Genomic DNA, 23000 nt, shown 5'->3' with positions numbered 1-23000 from the left:
TTAAAATTAAACGGATTTCTTTACAAATGGAATTGAGTTGCTAACGCATATTGTGAAAGGGAATATATTGTGATTTCTGTGAGTGTTAAATGATCTGATATTTGTAGAGAACTTAGGACAAGCATCCAGTAAGTGCTCAAGACAAGTTACTTGTGTTGTTGTTGTTGTTATCCACGAGCGACAACCAGTAGGAATGACCCTTGCCCTCCTGAGTTACTGTGGGCGAGACTGAGAAATACTGGGCTGGGAAGTTTCCCTAATATATGTATTTGGCTACGCTAGTGGACAACTTATCAGATACAAAGTGTCTAATATTATTAATAATTCATAACAATAAGGTCAGTTAGTGTTTACTGACTGTCGAAGCCAGGCACTGGGCTGAGTGTCTGCCATGTGTGACATCTCCTGATTCTACCATCATGGGGCAGCTCTGTCTTCATCTCGCTTTGACAGAGGAGGAGCCCAGGCTTAGGCAGTTAAAAAACTTGACCTGGGAGAGCCGAGATTTGCATTCTTGCCAATGGCTCCAAATCCCCAGAGTGCTGAGCTCCTCAGTTACAGACCCTCCTAGAGATCCTATTATAACCACGCGGCTCGCGCTCCCCAAGCAGCGCTCACCAAACCCTCACTTCTTCCGTAGCCCAGACTCACCATTTTTTTCCACGGGCACATGGCAACGGGGACAGGGCTTGGTGGTTTTCTTGATTGTTTCTTTGGAAGCCTCTTCCCACCGAGCTTGCTCCGCGGCCTTCTCATCAACTCTGTAGGCCTGCGGAATGAAGACAGGAAGAGCTGAAGCTCAGATCTTTATGTTGGGGTTGATGTGTGGGTCCTTGGAGACACTGGTCCAGGAAATTCTTAGAGATGGGAGTGCCTTCAGGCAAGAAGCTCAAACATCAACTCACTTGACAAGTGGCGCGCAAGGCCTGACATGCACGGAACGTAGTTTTCTGGGCATGTGATCTTTGCTTACAAGCTGAGAAAACACGGCTTGATTTTATAGTTCGAGATCCTTTCTTTGGCTGTTTTGAATAATGGTAATGAATAGCATCCCTCAGGTGTGAAACATGCAGGCAAGGTGACAAACGCTCTGCAGACACTTCTTTCTTCGACGTTCTGGAAATAAACAATGCCTGGTGCATTGGGGGTATCAGGGATTGAGTGAATTTCTTGAAAGGCTTGGAACTAGTATCTGATGCAGGCTGTTACGTGATAATATGAATTACCTCAGGATCTGTCACATGGCTAGCTCTCAGAAATGTTTGCTAGGGGCGCCTGGGTGGCACAGTCGTTAAGTGTCTGCCTTCAGCTCAGGGCGTGATCCCAGCGATCTGGGATCGAGCCCCACATCGGGCTCCTCCCCTAGGAGCCTGCTTCCTCCTCTCCCACTCCCCCTGCTTGTGTTCCCTCTCTCGCTGGCTGTCTCTCTCTGTCAAATAAATAAATAAATAAATAAATAAAATCTTAAAAAAAAAAAAAAAAGAAATGTTTGCTAATATTATTGTTACAGGACTGAGTTTTTTCTGACTCTTAGCACAAAGAGGAGGAGGGGTTTCATGCAACCACACGGATACTCATTCTGCTCCTGTCTAATCGCTCAGACACGGCAATCTCTTCTGCTTACTTCAGTATTGAATGACATGTGCAGAAAAAGAATTGGTACATTTTTGGATTCAGTACAAGAAACTTGTGGTCTAGGTCTATATTTAAATATATTCCAACATGTTAATCCAAACAGAATCTTTCCATTTTGGCCTCCATAGTATTCAAAAAATCTTTTTCTTCCATGCTTTAAAATTAATATGAGCAGGCAACTCATTCTATCAACTTGTAATAACTATTTAAAGATATTTCCAGACCTATTTTTATGTTAAGAAACTACTAAAACTAACTTCAAAGAGAAATTGGTGAAGAAACCAAATAACATAAAATGCTCAAATACTCTGACATTACTCTAATAATAATAATGATAATACTTCAGATGCTTATAACATTATTTTTTACACTCTGACTTCTATTATTTCAGTGCTCCTCCCAATAACCTAGAGAAAACGGTGGGGTTTCTAATAAGATACTGAACTTATTTGACAAACGAGGCCTCTGAGTAATCAATAAAGGTTAAATGCCGGGTTCAGGATGCTTATGTCGTATATGGCAGCACCAGTGCTCGTGAAATGTAAACATTTGGACAACCTGGAGGCGCCGGGTGGCTCAGTCGGTTAAGCATCTGCCTTCGGCTCAGGTCATGATCCCAGAGCCCTGGGACCAAGTCCCGCATCAGGCACCCCACTCAGTGCGGAGTCTGCTTCTCCCTCTGCCCCTCCCCCTGCTTGTGTGTGTGCTCTTTCTCTCTCAAATAAATAAATAAAATCTTAAAAAAATTTGAGAAAACCGGAAGGATGGAAACCCAAAGCAAAGATGCTCACACACGGGCTTCCAAGGCACGACACTGTGCCCTGAGAATCAAACTCTGGGCGGCACCACTGTGCTTGGCAGGGTTCTAAGCGGCGCGAGGGACAAGGCCTTCGTAGGTAGCCAGCGTCCGATCGCCCGCACGGTGAGGGACCTGAGCAGGTGCAGGAGATGGCGAGTAGAGTCCTTCACCCCACAGACGAATCCAAGTTTCAGCATTTCACTATCAGATTCTAAATACTTTACAAATGTTTTTTAGTCTCAGTCAAGACACCGAAAGCAAAGGCAACAAAAGCAAAAATAAACAAGTGGGACTCCATCAAGCTAAAAAGCTTCTGCACAGCAAAGGAAACTATCAGCAACGTGAAAAGGCAACTTGCTGAACGGGAGAAGATATTTGCAAATCTTATATCTGCTAAGAGGTGAATATCCAAAATATGTATAGAACTTCGATAATTCAATAGCAATAAAACCAAGCAATCCGATGGGAAGAAAATGGGCAGAGGATCTGAAGAGACATTTTTCCAAAGAAGGCATACAAATGGCCTACAGTACATAAAAGGTGCTCCACATCTCTCATCATCAGGGAAATGCAAACCAAAGCCACGATAAGCTATGTCCTCATGCCCGTGAGAACGGCTATGACACAAAACAAGTGAGAACGAGCATTGGCAGGTGTGGAGAAAAGGGAGCTCTCATGCGCTGTTGGTGGGAACGTAAATTGGTGCAGACGCTGTGGAAAACAGTATCCTGCCCTTTGTGACAACACGGGTTGATCTTGACGGCATTATGCTAAGTGAGGTGAGTCAGAGAGAAAGACAAATACTACGTGATCTCACTCATACGTAGACTCGAAACCTGAACTCACAGATACAGAGAACAGACTGATGGCGGCCAGAGGTGGGTTTGGGGAATGAAAGTAGTTAACAGTACCGTATATATATTGGAAAGTAGTTAACAGTACCGTATATATATTGGAAAGAGAGTAGACCTTAAAAGTTCTTATGAGAAGAAAAAAGTTATATCTATGTACGGTGACGTTAAATGTTAACTAAATCTGTGGTAATCATTTCACTATATATATATATACATACACATACATATAAAAGCATTATGTTGTACATCTAAAACTAATATAATGTTACATATCAATTATATCTCAAAAAGAGAACAGTGTATTATGAGGCAAATAACTGTGTTTATTTTTTTTATTCTAACGTCAGTACAGTTCACACACAGTGTTACATTAGTTTCAGGTGTACGATATAGTGATTCAGCACTTCCCTACATCACCCGGTGCTCATCATGACATAAACACCCGTGTTTATACCTCACTTGCAGTAGTAAGTGGTTTTCATTGTAATCAGCGTTTGTATTTCTGTATTTCCATTAGAGAGTGAACTTGTCTGGAACCAAATCCCGTTTGTATCCTCCTCACATCTCCAGCGTCTGGCAGAGGGCCTGCTCCCCAGGAGGCACTCAGTGGGCTCTCAGCTATTTTAGCTCAGTGAACGAAGAAAGGACATAACCCACCAAGACATGAACATGATAATCATCTGGGAATAAGACCCCCAAGAACCAGGTGGGGCAATGGGGTGCATCCTAATGGTGGTCCTTGCAGTGAAGAAGCAAATTTCTTTCTGTTAAAGAAATCCCATTCACAAAGGAAACTTCCTTTATAACTCAGAGGGCGTCCTCTGATTTGTTACTGCTTCGTTAGGATATGGTGGAGTAAGTCTGATGGCTAAGAACAACCACAGGTACTGAGAACTTCCTTTGGCCCTGGGACAATTTTCAGGCCACTCGTGGCTGAGAGTGCAGTGCGATAAAGCTGTGGTAATGAGAGCTGTTGCAAGATCTAGTCAGTAGCTTTGGATCTTGAGTGCACATCTTCCAATCGGCTCAGATTCACGTGTGGGCCGAATCCTCAGTGATACACAGCAAATACATCCCCCAACCACACATTCCAAGATGTTCTTTCTAAGGTCCAGGAGCTTGTAACTCGAAAGCGAGGCTTTAAAATTGTTTACTGGGGCATCTAGATCAGAGAAATATATAATTTTACTCACTGAAAACTAATTTCAAAATGTTGCTTTTCAGTAACATGGCACACGGTGCACTGAGTGCAATTTCTCCCTGGTCTCCACATCGAAAACTGATGGATGCAATGCAGAAGAAAAGTCTTCGCTTAATGCATGGCTGGTCTGGTAGAAAAGGAAAGGAAATCCCTCATGGCTAGAACAAGAAAGAGAAAATCCTCCTGGCTGAAGGAGGGAGGAATCTGGGTCTTGCGATGGGGCTATTTTCCTGGTCTCGGACTGCCGAGTCTGGCTCTTTATAGGCCCCGAGAGCACAGACAGAGAAAACCTGGGCCACAGCTGGTGGAAGGTGGAATCAAGTTTTCCCATTACGCGCAGACAGCCTAGACTCCCGAGGGGTGACCTCCTCACTGATGGACTAGGGGGAAAATCTTCCCAGAGGAGAGATTTGATAAAGAATTAATAAAGCTTAGTGCTGGTTTCAGCCTTAGGGTGAAGCATGTTGGGGAGACAAAGCCTCTCCGAGAATTCCTAACCACTAAGCCTCCTACACAAGGTTTTGTGAAAAGAATTCATGCTACTGATTAGCGGAATAAAGAACCGGAGCCAAGAAGTTACTTTGAGATATTCTGGGTACTCTGGTAGCATACCCAGGAACCTGGCTGAAGCAAAACTATTTTCCATAGAGTAATGCACTTTAAAAAGCCAAACTTAAAAAAAAAAATCACACAAATAAAATTCCAAAGAGCCCGAGATCACGATAAAAAAAGTCACCTAGTACAGGAGAAAACAAGCTATCATGAGTGAAAACTGAAGAGCCTGACCAGCAAAGGTTGTAGATACTGGAATGATCAGATACAGAGTACAAACTAAGTGTGCTTGACAGGCTCAACGGAGTAAAAGTACAAGACGTTTGGTAAAGGCGTAAGAGTCTATTATAATGAACCGGACAGATTTGAAAAGAGACCTATTTCTTTGTTTTGTGCATGTTTCTGAACACAGGGAAACCAATGATTAAAATTAGAAACTCAGTTGACGGATTACATAGCAAATTAGATACAGATGATGGGAGAGTCTGTGAGCCGGAAGATGAAGGAAGAGAAAATTACACAGACTGCAGATCAGAGAGCAAACAGTAAAAAACATGGAAAGGAGAGTAAGAGTTCGTGGGGACAGAGTGAGAAGGGACAACACTTTTCTAGAGTTCTGGACCAAGATAACAGAGATTGTGCAGGAGAAACAATAATGAAGACAGAGAAGCAAAGAAAACAGATGAACTACAAAGGGGTTATAATTATTCTGACGGCAGATTTCTCACCCCACGGATGCTAGCAGACTGTCGTGTAATACCCACAAAGTACTGAAAGAGTACCAGTCTACTTAGAATTATGTATCAGCAAAATTAACTTTCAAATGAGTATTAATAAAAACACTTTCAGACATAAGATACAGGGTATTTCCCATCAACGGACCTTCACTAAAGGGACAACCAAATAGGATAAAGTCCAAAGGAAGACCTGAGTCACAAGAGGCAACTGTGAGCAAAGAAAATGGTTCATTAACTATACAAAACTATCAAAATCATGTTCAGTTTATTGGTTTAAAAATATCAAGGTAGAACTAGCACACTGGACCAGAACTGCACAGAATTCAGTGGCTCTAGGGAGCTTGTATTATTTAGGCTGAGGGTCACTGACTTCGTTACATTAAGCTATGTTTACATTTCCAGTGTAATCATTAAAAAAAAAAGAGAAAGTGTTTTGCTTCTAAATAAGGAAAAAATAGAATTAATGGAAAAAGCAAACAAAAAAGTCAAAAGGAAGGCAAGAAACGGAAATAGAGAAATATAGAAAGATATAGAAAGTGTCAAGTGGCAGAAATGACTGCAAACAGCTCAGTACTCAGCAGGTGTGAAGTGGACAGTAATCTAGAGAAAGGCTTGGTGAGCAATGGCCTGTGGACCAAAGCCGGTTTGCCACTATGCTGTAAATAAAGTTTTATTGGAACAGTCATGTTCATTCATTCATATATTGCCTATCAGTAGAATTCAGAAGCAGGCAGCTGCAGGACTGAGGATTTGTTTCCTGGCTGGCTGTCAACTGGGGGTCGTTCTCAGCTTCTAGAAGCAGGCTGCCTGCATTCCCTGGCTCTTGGCTCCCTTCATCAACAATCACAAAGGTGGAGGAGTCGTCCTTCTAATGCTCGAATCTCTCCTGCCTCTTCTCCCACCCCATCTCTCTGACTTCAACTGAGAAAGGTTCCCTTCTTTTGAGGGCTCATGAAATTAGATTGGACCCAGTTGAATCATCTAGGAATCACCGCCTAATCACATCTGCAAAGTCTCTTCTGCCAGGTAAGGTACCGTATTCCCAGGGGCCAGGGAGTAGGGTGTGGGCATCTATTTATTAAGGGCCATTACTGGACCTACCATACCGGCCCCTGGTCTAAAGTGGGGTCCTTAACTTTTCTTTTTTGTGTCCACACTTCTCAGAATGTTTTAAATTGCAAAATATAAAATTCAAAGGATGCCAACTATCTTGAAATATGGTTATTAAATAATAGATTTTTTGGCATACTACTGTATGCGTTTTATTGTTGTTAACACATTAGTTATCAGGATCTAGCGGTTGATATAAAGTTACCATGATTTTGAGGCTGTCATGAGCATAAGTGATGTTTTAGGATATCTGCAACAACTCTGACTGGATATGAAGATGTGAGTAACTTCTATTGCATTGAGTCACAGGTAGTGCTGACGTTATTCTAGTTCATGAGTAATGCTCACAATTAAAGGAAATGTTGAGTTGTAGTAAGGAGTTACTGAAAACACAATGCAATTTTTCCCATCCAGGTTAATGGACTCCTGAATTCTGTTCATAAACCTCTCGCATCCCAGATTAAGAGTCCCTGCTCCGGGAGACAGGTGGTTACAAGGATGTCTATAGCATCCTGGCTAGAACAGCAAGAAATTATAAACAACCGATATGGTCTTCTACAGTTTGCTGGACATATAAACTGTGGCATATTTACAACCACGAAATAGTACACAGCTTTGAAAATGAATGGACTCAGGAATACACGTCAGCACATTGAATGTCAAAAAACATAATGTTGAAGGAATATAAAACAATTTGCAAAAAAATACATATGATACGATTTATATAAAGTTGAAACAAATTTGTGATAAGATAGTATAGGTGCTTTTAAAAAACACTCATTAGATAGCAAGAAAACACAAATGCATGTTAAAAATCTAAAGACATACAGAAGGTGATTCATATACAATGTGGGGCAGTGGTCACCTTGGGCACGAGGGAGGTGCGCTGGTTAAGGGCTCACGGCCAAATGCCAGAGATGGGATTGAAGCTCTGATCCTTATGGTGGGTGGGGTGCACGTGTGTTCACTTTATTTCTTAAAAATCATTATTCCTTAAATTGTGTGTGCTTAATATACTGCTTTATAATATATTATGTATGGACATAATGTCTTTACTTTTTCATATTAAGACCCAAATATAATATTTTATTTTAAATATGTATGTGGAAATTATAGTAAAATAAGTTTCTAACTTTCTCATTTTTGCTACTACTATATGATCGCATTCACTATTTAAAGGTATATTTCATTCATTTCAAGATGTACGTATTCATTAAGAAAATTTTGAGAGATGAAGAAAAGGATTAAAGAATGATAAAATCATCTGCAGTCCCTCACCAGATAGAATCACTGTCTACATTTTTATGCACATATTTTCAGTCTTTAAAAAATTTTACATATACACATCATTTTTTGTAACCATTTTTTCCCTTTGAAATACATCATGAACCTTTCCCCATATCATTTATAGATGTATGTGTGTGTGTGTCTAGAATTTTAGCTTGCATTATTTTCCAGGGTCTGAATGCATCACTTCCTCAATCACAAAATGTGAGTGGCTCCTTATGAGTCTAAACAACCTTCAGATAATATGTTCTTAAAGAATAGTCTGTACTTCTCATGAGGATTCCTCGGCAGAATTCCCCTGGGTAGAAGTTTCTGCCTCTGGACATGTGCATATGTAAAGGTTGGACATGTTGCCAAATTAAAAGCATTGTCAGGGACGCCTGGGTGGCTCAGACTGTCAAGCGTCAGCCTTCTGCTCAGGTCATGATTTTATGGTCCTGGGATTGAGCCTGCTCAGATGGAGTCTGCTTCTCCCTCTCCTTCTGCCTCCCCGCCCTCGACTCGTGTACACGCTCTCTCTCTTCCTCTCAAATAGATAAAATCTTTAAAAATAAAAAAGCATTTTCAGCTGGGTGAATAAAATATTTATTTTGACAAAGGCTATTATGCTCCCCCCAAGAAAAAGAATCAGAGAGCAACGTCAAGAAGCCTCAGAGACGATCAACAGCACATTACTGAAGACTAAGTAAGAACCAGAAAACTGGATTTGTATTGACATGCTTGGTCTTTCAGAGATGAAAGATAAAAATTATGGCATGTGAAGAGAAAGAATTTCCTCTCAAAATACCAGTTTTCTCTGTTTCTTTTCTGATTCCCAGAGCATGGAGAACAAGAACACGGTGAGCGGGACTTGAAGCCACCAGGTGTGCACGAGGATCGCTCCCAAACGGCTGTGTCCTTAGCATCCCCAGCCCAAGGTCCCTTGGGATAGGGTACTGCAAACTCCACACCTGGGAGGAGGAACAAAATACGTCTTGTGTAACCAGCTGCACACTAGAGTGAACGGAGATGGGTCTGCCAGTCGGCCTGCCGTATCTCAGCAGAGTGGGAGGTAGGTAAGGAGGTTTGCTTCATGGTAGAAGAGGGGAAAGGAACACGCTAGAACAGCAATTTCTGTTTTCACCTTCAAGGTTTTGCTTTGTCAGCATTTCCCTTCCAGACTCCGGGTTTTGAAGACTTTTGTGTATGGGAGAGAACACACCTCTTCTTTATTTTAAATGCATGGACAGTTTCTACAGCATTGGACATACTGAAACTTCTATTACTCATCTGAGAGGCCAGTCAGGATCTGGAGCCTTAGGTTGGCACCTCCTGGTCTAAGCATGGATGGCTGCAAAGGGATCAGGGGCTTTCCCAGGGTGCTGAGGGGGAGAAGAGCCCCGGGCAGGCCAGTGGGGCGGGAGGCGGTACCGAGAGGGGTGGTGGGAGTGGGCACAGAGGACAAACTTCTCTCACTGATACGGTGACCACACGTCCTGGTTTGCCTTGTCTGAGACACTGTTTCATTCTGATGCTTTGACCTGCGGGGCCTCACGGACACCACAGGGACCACCCCTCCCAGGTCTAGCTCATTCCCCGAGACAGTAAATAGCTCCAGCAAGCCCTTCACATGCAAACCAACCAACCCGGAGCCCGCACCCCAGCCCCCTCCTCTAGTGGGCTCTCGCACTCCTGGCCACCATTCCCCCATCCTAATCACACCTGGGCCAGGTACCAGACAACTAGGGACAGCTCCCGTCCCCCAGAGCCCACTGAAATTGTTCAAACCAGCCTGTTTCCCTTGCCTCACCCATATTTTCCCATGGAAACCACAGTAAAGATTCTTGGCTGTGTTTTCCCTGGTCCCTCTTCCTCCTGACCAGCCCCGGTGCTTCCCTGAGGGGCCCTGCAGGGTGTCACCCCCGCCCCCCCCCCCCCGGGGCCCTGCAGGGTGTCATCCACCGCTCCTCTCGGGATTTGGGAGGAACATATTATCTTTTCCATGGCAGTCATTTCCTAATCTGCTGGGCTTCGGACACGAGACGAAAAAAACCTATCCTTTAAAACAGCTAGGATAAAACTGGTCTATATCTATTGTCCCAGCAAAATTATTAAAATGCCCTTCTGTCTCAGAAGTATCCTGGCCAGGATGATAGGTCATTGGGTGTTGTGCTCATTAACCATCCGATCTAGGGCTTCCTCTGCCGGGAGCAGGGCTGGTGTCCTGAACTCTGCCTGATACACAGCGAGGGCTCAATAGAGGCTCATTGGCTGGCTGACGGCGGCTTCTCTTAGAGAGAATCACCATATATTTTCTGGTTGCTGTAACTCCCTACTTCCTGTCCGCTCTTGTTACTGGGGAATAAGCCGTGCTATATTGTATCTGGAAGGTGAAGAACAAGAGAGACAAAATGGACTGGCCAAGGAGCAGGGCTGAGAAAACCGGAGAAAAGAGAGCCTCGGCTACCCAGGGACCTAGTTCTAGACTCTGTCTGTGAGGGGTGCATCCGTGACACCAATCAGCTCAAGAAGATTGCTAGATTATCATCACGTTCTATAAATTTAGGGGATGATATAGTGAACCTCTCAATTATTAGAGGCTAGCGATCAACCCCAACCACATACACACATAGCCACAATTTTGTTACAGACTCTGGATACCGAATCTGATCAACGAGAAGAGAGTTTAACAAACTGATAACATGTCAAGTTACGGCTTTAGTGCTTCATGGATCAATACTTAGGTGTCGTGGCTGCATGACACGAGAGATAAGATTTCAGACAAGTCAGGGGAGAGAATGAGTGTTAAGTCATTCTATTTGAATTAATAACATCAGGTATAATCCCACAGGCTGCAGAGGTGAAAAGAGGAAGTTACAAGTTCTGTGGTTTCAGACCTAACATTCAGAGCAGACACATTCAAAACGGGCCAATGAAAATACCGCCCAACATGTATCCCTGAGCATCTTTTCCCCAGCACCTAGTGCTGGCTGAGCTCACAGCGGGCACTCCAAACTTCTGGACAGACTGACCCAATGACTATGGCACTCGGCTGCAAGGGTCACTGGAAAACAGGGCTTCTAGTCTCAGAATGTGAAAATCCAGTGGGGTGATAAGACGCAGGCAGTGATGTGAGCCCTTACGAGAGGAGCCAGTGTTCAGAAGCGATACTAGGGAAGAATACATTGAGTCTCTTGGAATAGAGCACACGGAGGACTCTAGAAGGATGGAGAAACTCAATGGAAGTGAATATCCAAGCAGGTGCTTTCACAAGTGATGGGCAGAATTTGAATAAATAAGGGGGGGGGTAATGGGGCCACTTTAGACAGAGGGAATGGCGTGGCTACATACGAGGGTGTGACAAATGTTAAACAAACCATCGTGAGTAAACAGGGCAGGAAATGGAAGGAAAGCACCTGTTCAGGAGGGTCCCAGGTGTCACGTGCAACCTAGCAAGAGAGTCAGAGAAGCCCGCAGTGTTAGGCGGCACAGACATTATTTTATAGGTGAAACACAGAAGTTGTAGGCATACTGCAAATGGTCTTAAACAGGTTGTTTTTATTATAATAAGAGGTGCCATTTATTGAGAACCTACTATGTGCCAAACCATCTCTCTCACCTTTAATCCTTGTAATAACCCCACAAATGATATCATGCAAATGTGACCCTTGTTTTGCAGATGAAGATGAGTCTGGAGAGGTTGCGTCACCTCCCCAAGGAGATGTCGCTGGAAATGCAGACGTAAGTCTGTTGGCCTCCTAAGCCCTGATGTGCCCACTGCAGTGTGGGCCTTCAGGAGCCAGTCGGAGCCGCAGGCAGGTCTGGAGCATGAGGAAGGCTTTTGGTCTAAAGCCTGGAGCAGCACGGGGGCAGGCTCTCACTGACGCTGGCCAGTCCCCCTGCACTAGAGCGGGGACACTTATCAAATTAAGGAGGGATCCATGGGCAGAAGATGTGGTATGGGAAAGGATGAGCAGCTGGGACATGGTGTCCAGTCCCTGGCTGGGCAGCATGGTGGAGAGATCCCCGCGGCAGCTGGAGGTGTGGGATCAACCCCGAGGACCCAAGGTGGGGGTCGAGAGATCTCAGTGCCCACTCTGCGGGCAGATGCCTAAAGCTACGGAGCTGCTTTAGAAGCACACGTGAGACAAGATGCCAAGGACACGGTGGTGGAGATGCCCACGTTTAAGATCAGAGACAAGAGGAGAAAGCCTGGGGCAGGAGAAATTCCCCAGCACCTCAGGAACGAGGCAGAATGGTGATTGTGTGAAATGCTTTTTAGTTTCATGCGAGAGGAGTTTCTGAGAAGCCTGCCTGACAGTCAGCCAGCTGTCTCCTGGGAGAGGTAACTCTGACCACCTACCTACAACTGATTAGGGCCCAGGTGTGTAAGAGCCTTGAAAAATTAGAAGTTAACCCGTAGAAAATTGCTAATGTGTATGTGTGTGTGTGTGTGTGTATATATATATATATATATATATATATATATTTTTTTTTTTTTTTTTTTTTTTTTTTTTGGTGGCAGAGGTTACTGCCTTCCCTGCCCCCCGGACATGAAGCAGTTCTGTGCATAACTTAGAAACCGTATTGCAGAATCCTTTCCCGATAAATGATACGGCATTCCATTCCTCAAATGCTCATGAAAGCAGCCCTCTTGTCCTTTGGCTGGTTTTCCCACTGAGTCCATGAATACAGCTTCAGGGTGAGCTAACACAAAACCATGTCTAGGGACTGTGCTGGGACACCTGCAGTGGTTGGCTTGCAGTCTGCAGTGCGCAGGTGCAGAGGGAGGGGAAGCCGGCTGCTCTAGGCTCTTGGAGCCGGGAGGGGAAGGGTTTGAGGAAGAAATGGTGGTAACGTCTCTCTGACATTAGGAAGGGTGGTCTGTGTCAGGGGCCTTATGGCGACCTTTGATTTAGCAACTGTAGCCTCCCCAAAAGGCGGCTTTGTTACCGACTGTTTCTGCCACAGAAACTGGCTTGGAGAGACTCCAGACTTGCCCAAGGTCGTGCGGTCTCCGAGCAGCAGAATCAGGATGGAAACCCTGAGCTCTGTGATTTCATATCTATGCTCTTGCCACTATAATTTGTATCTTTTTGCTAGATGTCACGTGTTACGATGAGGGCTAAGGGATTGAAGGCCATGACAAGGTCACGAGCAGCCAACAAGCGAGAGGGAGAAACCGCTTCCCCCGCCAGCACCACGGAGCCCCTCACACTCCCGCTTCCTTCATGACTGATTACCTGTTCTGCTATTTGCCACCACTGCTATCTGTCTGGCTCTCACTTCCACATGGCCTCTTGAAACCGTTCTAGAAAGGACACGAGTGAGACCCCAACTGCTAAAGCCGATGTCTTCTCTTTGTCCTTTCATCTCTAAGTGTCCCCCCTGCACCTTACACTTCTGGGCTTCCTTCCTCTTGGGCAGGACAGAGCCACTGAGAAAGCCCTTGATTGGGGTAGGGGACACAGCGCCACATCTTGCTGCTTCCTAGCTCCGCCCGTTGGGTCTACATGGAAGGACAGCCAGAGACCCACATCGTGGCTACAGCCCTGACATTGGGGAACCGAGAAACACAGTCCCGGAACATCCTCCCAGTGGGCTATCGGTGCCCAGGTGACAGTTTGTGTTAGACCTTTGACTAACAATTCCCAGGGAAAAAGGCTGTTATCAAGCCCTTTCTAAGGACATGAGCACGTCTTGGCTTAGCGCCCTTTAGGGGTGTCTTCAATACCTCTGTTCAAGTCCTTTTGGAATGACTGCAAGCAGTGGCCAGATGCCCATGGCTTCAGGATCACGGAGAGATTTTAAAAAAATATAGATTCTTGTGCTCACACCCTGGAGATTTGGATTCAGTAGGTCTGGATTTGAATCTTGAAGAACAGTGTGGGGGACTGTGAGGTGCAGGGAGGTTTGGGGACCATCTCCCTTGGCTGGTTGGATAAACTTTTTCTCTGTTGTGACTTCAGTCATTGAGCTGCAAAGCAGGGCCTCGTCATTGTGTTGCTAGAGGGTGAAGGTTTTGTTGTGATTCGGCATTATTGCCTTCACATGCGATTGGCTGTGTCTCATATAGGGCAGTGTAACAATTAGGATAATTGCATGGGCCTCAGTGCCTGCTTATTGTTCGCCCATCAAGAGAAGGGATGGTGTGTGTGTGTGCAGCGGGGGTGGGAGTGGGATGGGACGAGTCTCTCTTCTTACATATTAGATGGCTAAGAACAGCAATTTCCAACACTTTCCTATTAGCTTCAAAATTGCACTAGCCGGCTAAAATGTTGGCCTGATAGCCAGTCTGTGGCTCAAGAGGGGACCATGGTTTTTGTTTATATGGTGGAAAAAGTTTTTTTAAAAGATTTTATTTACTTATGTGAGAGAAAGAGAGAGAACACAAGCGGAGAGGACAGGAGGCAGAGGGAGAAGCAGGCTCCCCACTGAGCAGGGAGCCTGGCATAGGGCTTGATCTCAGGACCCTGGGATCATGACCTGAGCCGAAGGCAGACGCTTCACCGACGGAGCCACGTAGGCGCCCCTATATGGTGAAAATTTTAAGTGAAAATTTAGACGTATCTGTATCAGAAGTGGCTCAGAGTGGAGCTTTGAAATCATCATGCCTGAGTTAAGCCCCAGTTTCATTCTTTCCTTGCTGTGTAACTGGACAGGCGTCCAAACTCAGTCTCTGCTCAACTTCACGGGGTTGCTGTGAGTCAGTAAGAGAAACGGGCAAAGGACTTAGTACAAAGCCTGGTACACCTGGATGCTAACTTCCTGCTTCCCGTGATCATAAGCATTATTATTTTGTCATCATTGTCATCATCATCACCACCACCTTCATCACCACCTTCATCATCACCACCACCACCATCTTCATCACCATCATCATCATCACCTTCATCATCACCTTCACCATCATCATCACCTTCACCATCATCATCACCACCACCTTCACCATCATCATCATCACCACCACCTTCATCACCATCATCTCTGGCTTATGGAGATGGAAATATCAGACTATGGGAGTTTGTACAAACTAAAAGGACTGCTGAAAGTCTGGATTGGACTTAACTCTCCTTTGAACAGTCCAGGTAAATCTAAGGGTCCTCAGAGAGGCTTTAAAATTTGTGTCTAGGGGTTGTTGCTAACACATATGTGAGATCCACTGGACAGACTGTTCACGGGCATGTTGCCTGTCCTGCTTTAGGAAACTTACTTGTGACATCTGCTTAGCCAACACTTGGAAAAGTAAATCCTAATTCTAAAAGTCAAGTTCAAATCTATTTCCCAAAAAGGATGAGATTGCCATTAATCACTGAAAACGTTGGCATAGTTCAGATGTGAATGTTTTCAGGCGAATGCCAGCTTTGAGGTGTCACCTGTCTCATCAAATGGAATGCCAGATAACATCACTTGCCACGTAATTACTGACAACTCCCACCTCTGCAGACGGGAGTCTTCCAGACTTTCCCAGGGTCCCAGCAAAGTCTAACAGGTGTTCCAGCAGGAGGGCACTTCTTGTGAGTGGTCCGCCCCCTGCTGGTGAGTCAGAACCCAGCCTTACCTTTCAGGCATAACAATGGCAACAAAATTTTTGTTCTCACATTTTAAAAATGATTACTGTCTCTTTTGGGGTAATATATACATTATTATTAATAATACACAATTTCAAATTACAAGTAAATCTATCAGAAATAATTTCTATATATTTATTATGTATCTATAGATATAGACGCAGAATATATATATATGTACTTAGGAACTCCTTGGAATACTAGTATGTAATAGAGTGTCTGGCCGAGTCATGTATAGGCTCCTAGCCTACACTCTCGCCACTGAGTTCCAAACTCCACAGGCCACACTTTCAAAGGAAATTTAGGAGAATATTTTTGATAATGACAATACCAATGGCGATTTCTGCTAGGAGTGCAACGTGTACCATGCACCACTTTTGGATTAGATGTCTCTAGTACTGCCCAGTGGGACCTTAACTGCTTCACAGAGGGGAAGGAAGGCACAGAATGTCTATTAGCCTATTTTGAGATTGATGAAAAAATGGAACAACATAAATATTAAGTAGCAACATTATTAATAGCTATCATTTATTGGGCATTTAAAAGTGCTTTGTGTTCAGCTATTATTACAAGTTGACAAATGGGGAATCATCTACACTTGATCAAGGAAGATAAGCTAATTTGTATTTTTGATAACGAAGGTCTCTAGTTCATGGCTTGCTTAGGGAAGTAATTAACTAAAATTTCAACATCGACGGGATTTTGAATATGGGAGCACCACTAATGCGAGGAGGAAGGCAGAGCAGAGCCCATAGCTGGTCCTCTGTGTCAAGTGAGGCTATTCTGGCACAAAGCAGACTACTATTTTGCTGTAGCTGACACAGAGATCTATTCATTCTGCAAGAAGCGTCGGGCGCCTATGATGTGGCAGGCACTGTCCCAGGTACTAGAGATGCGTCAGCAAACAAAAGGGTGACAAACAATCAAACAACAAAGTGTCCCTGTCTTGTGGAGCTTATACCAGCAGAAGACTGGGGCACATGGCAGCATCACCTGGACGCCTCCTTGAAACACAAAATCACTGCCTGTTCTCCCAACAGGGCCAGCCCACTTTCGGAATCAGGTCTGGGGTGTGGCCCGAGAGCTTGTGATGGAACACGTTTCCGGGTGATGCCTGCGCTGCGGTTCCGTGGGCCCCCCTCTGAAAAGCACCACGAGCAGAACGCCAGCAAACACCATGAGCAGCGCAGGCAGAACGGGTTTGGGGGTGTGTGTATGTGTGTTCTGGGACCAGCTGCTGCAAGGGGGTCTGCCTCGTCCCCCCAGCCCGATGTGATCCTATAGGGAGTGCATACACTGGGATGGGGATGGAGGGGGGCAGACTGCTTCATTCCGCTCACACTGATTTGTCAGGCTCCGAGCTCGGCACCGTGCACGCGTCATTTCAACAAATCCTCCCGATCTTACAGTATCACATTACGGACGAGGAAGGCATGGCTTTGAGAGGTTACATGATTCACTCGATAATGACTACAACTAATGTATCCGTCAAGATTCTCCAGGGAGACCGAACCAATACTATATATGTATATAGATATATATATATATATTACACAGATTCGTTTTCAGGAACTGGCTCATGGGATTGTTTGAGCTGCCAAGCTCAGCACTTATAGGGCAGGCTGGCAGAGCTCCTGTTACAGTCTTGAGGCAGAATTCCTTCTTCTCTGGAAAACCTCAATCTTTGCCCTTAAGGCCCTCAATTGATTGGATGAGACCCACTCACATTATGGGTATCTCCTTTACTTGAAGAAATAAACACCTAGAAATGTAACATTGGCCAAATCTGAAAACACATTCACAGCAACCACTAGACCAATGTTTGACAGACCAGTTGGGCTCCATTGCCTAAGTAATCATTACGGCTTGTCATGGCTGAAATTTATTTTCAAGACCAGATCTGTTTGACTTCAAAACCATGGCCTTGCCTTGGATTCCTCAAGGAATAAGGCCGGGCAGATGAGAGATGGACAAGTAGTTCTTGCTGACAGAAATGAAATGAAAATTTGGAAAACAGCAGTGAGCAATTTAAATGTGCTACCCCTTTGTGCTTGCGTTGGGAAAGGCTTCATTTGATAGGAGGCAATCAGACAGAGCAGATGAAGCCTTTTCCCCCACAAATGGTCAACAAGCCCCCCTGTGGATGAGAATATATACACCCCCCATTTTTAACCTATCAATGAGTGAAGGATTTATAGCAGCCAGTAGCCAGCTCTTAGTTTTTCACATCCGCACTTCGCCTGGAAATGCTGCTCCTGTGAAAACAGTCCTTTGATCCTCCTGTCCCTGCTGTCAGCCCAAAGTGGCAAATGCTCCTTGTTTCCCCCAGGTCATTTCATTTTGGCCACGGTTTCCTGCAAAATGTCTTTTCCCTTAAGGATTTAGCGCCATCTGGTGAATTAGGGGTTGCTCTGCAGCCGTGTCCCCTCTTCCTCCTGGAAGAGGAAATGCCGGCTTGCCAGGGAATGTTCTCCTAGGGCGGAGATACAACAGTCTGTGGTGTGCGGCGTGTATGTGGGGTGTGTGAGGGGTGGGGGGCTGTGAGCGTGGCGTGTGGTGTATGTGTGTGTGTCTGTGGGGTGTGTGAGGTTCTGTCTGTTACACAGGATAGAGACTAGCAAATTAGGGTGAGGAGTCTACATTTGGCCCTTTTCTAGCAGGTTGGCCAGGGTTCCTAATCCCCCTGGGGACCCAGAAGCTACAGAGGTAGGCCTCTGTTGAGGTGAGCCCCCCTGCTTGGGGAAGTGTTCCAGAGCCGGGCTGCTGAGGATGGGGGAGCTCTGGGAAGGTGTCTGGGAAGAGGGCTGAGCTCTGGTTGGGGCTGAGGTAAGAGAGCTCAGGTAGCCTGGTGGAACTGTGTCCCCCAGGGTGAACACCAGGCTGGGGAGGTTTCTGGAGAGAGGGGAGAGGCCCCACGGGAGAGGCTGAGCCCCAGGAAGTGTTACTGGGGCTCTTCCTAGAGTGACTCCAGAAAAGAAGGAAACAGTCTGGAGGGCAGGAAGGTCCCTGGAGAGACCGAGACCTGGTCTGTGTGGTGAGGGTCTGCCTCTGAGGTCCAGTCCGTGTGTCCGAGTGTGTGTGCACGTGTGTGTACACACACACGCCTTCCTTTGTCCTTTGCTGTCGTCTTTCATTTTCTCTCTAATGCCTGACATTTTCAGCATTCGGCCTTAAAAATACCCAAAGCCCAGGTTTAACCATTTTGTAGTACTTTACAACTTATAAAATGATTCACATACATTCTCATTTCATTATTTATAGCTCAGTAGACCTTACTGGCCCCAAGTGGCAGGGGAGGAAAAACGCTGTTAGAATTTGAGTGACTTGCTTGGAAGTGGGGGAACCAGTTCTTGAGAGTACCAGCCCCTCCCCCAGAGCCCCAGCTAAGTGCTTGGGGAAGGGGCTACAGAGGGCTCAAGTGGGTCTGGGCACTCACTCGGCTCCTCTGCACTGAGCCGTGGCTGGGACACCCCTGCGCTATGTGTCACCGTCACCTGCGTCCGGGCCGCCCCCAGGCTGCGTCCAGACCCGAGGGCTTCAGGGAAGTGGTTGCCAATAAAGCTGCTTTCCTTAAACCAACGACCGAGTCTGAAACTATACTCCTAAATAACCGGGACCTGCACCTCTGGGAGAATAAATGTCACCTGGTTCCTGGTGCTGGAGCGGCGCTTGTGCAGAACGCAGAAAATGGACAAGATACAGTGGGGATGAGATACGGAGGCAAAATAGATCCAGGCATCCAGGCTCACCTGAGTGTCCTTGACTCATTCCCCTCCCCAGGGTGGTACCCCTCCCGGCCTCTGGCTGAACACCCGAGGAGGCTGGGGTAGGGACCATGGCTGAGTTGGGGTTTCAGCTCACAGAAACCTACCCTCAGTTTCAGCCTAGGCATCTCTGTCGCAGGTGCTATGCATTTGTCCCTTCACCGCTGAACACCTGCTCTCAGACGTCCAAAGTGAGCTGTCTCTCCCTGCACACCCTGTTTTGCTTTAGTGTTTCCTCCTCCAGGGAGGGCACCACTATCCACCCAAGTTAGAAATCTGAACAGCGACCTGGACTTCTGCTTCTCTCATCCTGTCTTCTAGCTCACTGACAAAGTCTGCAGACCCGACCTCCAATGCCACCTCTCAGTATTCCTGGCTGCCCTCACCAGTGGACCAGGCATCTCTCTAGTCTTGGATCTGGTGGTGGACCCTCTGCCACATCTGGCCCCACATCAGCTGCTGGGAATTTTGGCTGCTGGTTCTCCACTGAGATGCTATCTAGGACTTTCGCTCAAAGAGCACTCGATGTGGGGACAGGCCACCTCCAGTGACATGGATGCATGCTAAAGGCCAGCCTCTTGCCCCCCTGCCTCGAGGCAGACAACTCTCAAGAGCCACCTCACTTCCCAGCCTCACCCCATCTTCTGTGCAGCTCCATCGGCGTCACCTCCTCCCTCTGCTCAGCCCTCCTCCTTCTCCTCCTGCTGCTGCTGCTGATGGTGCTCCCCAAGACGCTCCTGTGTGCAAGTCTCAGAGCCTGTTTCCCTGGGAGCCTGACCTATGACAGTCAGTAGCAGGAGTGGTCCTAGGACACAAACTCGAAAATGAGGGGTGGAGGTAGGGCCCCACCAGCTGGTGGCCGTAAAGGAAGCTGTTACTGGTGGTAGATGAGCACTGGCAGCCTTGAGGGGGTCCGGAGCCGCAAAGCGCTGTGCAGAGGGTCAGGCTGCCACGCGAGCATCCTGTCTCTGGCCACGCACCCATGGTACTCGAGCTGTCCGTGGCAGGAAAGAGCACAGGGAGTCTATCGCTAGCCGGAGGAGAATCACAATGAGGGTATCTAGGGCTCTGCAGCTGAGAGTTATGCAACATTTGGAATAAAGCTCCTGGCGTGCTCCCGAGCCCTGTGGGGCTGGAGCATCTAAGCAGCAGTCCTTTTGATAGCAAACGGTCACGTTCAGTAGTCATGGCTTTAGTATGGCACACAGCCCTGGGCTTGGAGCACTGGGGATGACAGGGGTGCAAAAGCCTGGCCCCCGTGACGCAGAGCAGCTCTGAAGGACTGTTTCTGCTCTCGAGCTCTTTATAGGACTGTTGTGGCTGCACCACCGTTCAACTCCTCCGCACAACCCTGCTCCCTTCACTCTGCACAGTGCTCCCCCAGAGCACCTGCCGGTACACCTGCTCTCAAACCTCTGGTCGCAGGGTATGCTTCCTGAAAACTATTACAGTTCCCTACTGCTTTTCCTACCCTAGCTAGTGAGCTATCTTTCTTTCTTTTTTTAAACGATTTCTTTATTTTTAGAGAGAGAGGGGGAGAGCGTGAGCAGGGGGAGGGACAGAGGGAGAGAGAATCCCAAGCAGACTCCCTGCTGAGTGTGGAGCCCGATCCCACGATCCTGAGGTCATGACCTTAGCAGAAACCAAGAGTCAGATAGTCAACTGACTGCGCTGCCCAGGCGCCCCGCCGGCGATCTTCCAAAAACACCCATCTGATGATGTCAATCTTCTTTGAATCCTTTAACGACTTCTCAGTGCCCTTAATTCCAAGTTCTTTAACATGACTCATATGACCCTTCATTGGCTACCCTCTGCCTATTTCTCCAGCTCGGTCTATTCCCACTGCCGCCAACACCTTATGCTGCGATCACACGGAGCTGCTCTCGCGTCTCTGAACATGCCATCTTCCTTCCTCTCTAGAACTTTGCATCCTTCATCTCTGCCTACAGCATCCTGAAGTCCTGTCCTTGTCTGGATAGCTCATCTTCCCAGTCTCACACTTCATTTCTTCCTGTGACCAATTCCTTGAACATCATAGATTTCATAGCAGCCTCAACTTCCCCGACTGTGCCTTTCACCGTACAGTATTTTAGTTATTTGTTTCTTTGTTTCTCTATGTCACTGGATTATAAACCTCATGAGATCAAAGGCTGGGTCTACCTCATTTAATGTTATATCCAAAATACCTGTAGTCTTAATGGTACAGAGTAGATGTTTTATAACTGGATATCCCTCTTTTTTTTTTATTGATTGTAAGAAATTAAGACTTAGTCAAAATTAAGACTTAGTCAAAATTAAGACTTAGATTCAAAGTCATGTAACAGAAGGTGTAACACAATGGTTGGAGACAAAATTTTACCTATAGATAGATGTACTTAATTTTTTAATATATTTTTTGCACTTGATTTTTTATGCAGTTAGCTCTCAACACTTAAAATAAGGATATTTAACATAAACACATGAATTTCAAGCTACTGAAAAGTAAAATAAATCAGTTTGGAAGATTGAGTAGCATTGCTCCCGCATTTCTACTTGGTAAAATTGACTGGAGTTATGTCTTTCCAGGTTTGCTCAGACCCCCACAGGCTATGCACAATTGTGTTCGCAGGCAATTGTTTTAATGTGTTTTTCTGTTGTTGTATTTGTTTTAAAGGAAAATTAGAAGAAAATGAAATGTATCTTCATTCTTATCAAAACATAGGAAAGTCCATGAAGTTAATCCAGCCTACTTTGCTCATGGACACTACTCGTCTCGTCCCTGTTCGCATTTAAGTGTCCCTGTGGTATAGTATTTCACTAGCCAACAATAACGTACGCATATCCCCTTTTCAAAATGCAGAGTGACACCAGTTAGAAAGATTGATCGTCAATTCTATAACTTTGGGTGGTCACTCTCTCTCCTGTACCTTGCCTATAATCTCAGTCGATGACATAATGTTGTGAAGAGCTCAAAATGAGACGGCGTATTGGAAAGTGCTTTGTCAACAAGTACTATACAAACATACGTTATTATTTTTCTCCCAGGCGAAATGGAGGTTTATTCTTCTAATTCAGGAGGCAGATGGAGGGAACAGTGGGTTACCATGGGCAATCTTATTTTCTCTTATGATTCAAAAGATGGCTAAGACAAAAGTCAGCCTTGAAGTCACTGCTCATTCTTTAAAAAATTTTAAGACTATTTATTTTTTATTATGTAAAACAAACTTTATTGAACATTTTAGAGTTACCATTTTTTTCTGCTTTCACCTAATTATGAAAGCAAGTAGCTAGATTTTTTGCCTTTGAAGAGACATGGCTGTCTGAGCTTTTTCTACGAAAGATATTTTCCATCTGATGATTTATCTACATAGTGGTTCTAATTTCAGCTTTATTGAGGTATGACAGACATATAAAATTGTAAGATATTTAAAGAGTACGACATGACGATGTGATGTATCATACATTGTACAAGCATTCCCTCCACTGAGTGAACACACCCATCACCCTCACATATTACTGTGTGTGTGAACAT

General features: G+C 45.6%; 1 protein-coding gene across 4 annotated transcripts in view; it reads right to left on the bottom strand.

The window, feature by feature from the left end:
- PRKN (parkin RBR E3 ubiquitin protein ligase) overlaps nt 1-23000 on the bottom strand; it is a 1246455-nt gene that overhangs the window by 6339 nt on the left and 1217116 nt on the right. For all 4 annotated transcript variants that reach the window (XM_026504660.4, XM_057311210.1, XM_057311211.1 and 1 more), the window contains exon 11: nt 652-769. In XM_026504660.4, coding sequence (XP_026360445.3) covers nt 652-769 — 118 coding nt within the window. The remainder of the gene's footprint in view (nt 1-651; nt 770-23000) is intronic.

The sequence above is a fragment of the Ursus arctos genome, unplaced genomic scaffold (genome assembly GCF_023065955.2).
Source record: "Ursus arctos isolate Adak ecotype North America unplaced genomic scaffold, UrsArc2.0 scaffold_13, whole genome shotgun sequence".
Lineage (NCBI taxonomy): Eukaryota > Metazoa > Chordata > Mammalia > Carnivora > Ursidae > Ursus > Ursus arctos.
Note: the sequence above shows the minus strand (reverse complement) of the source record. Positions and strands in the feature narration are given on the sequence as shown.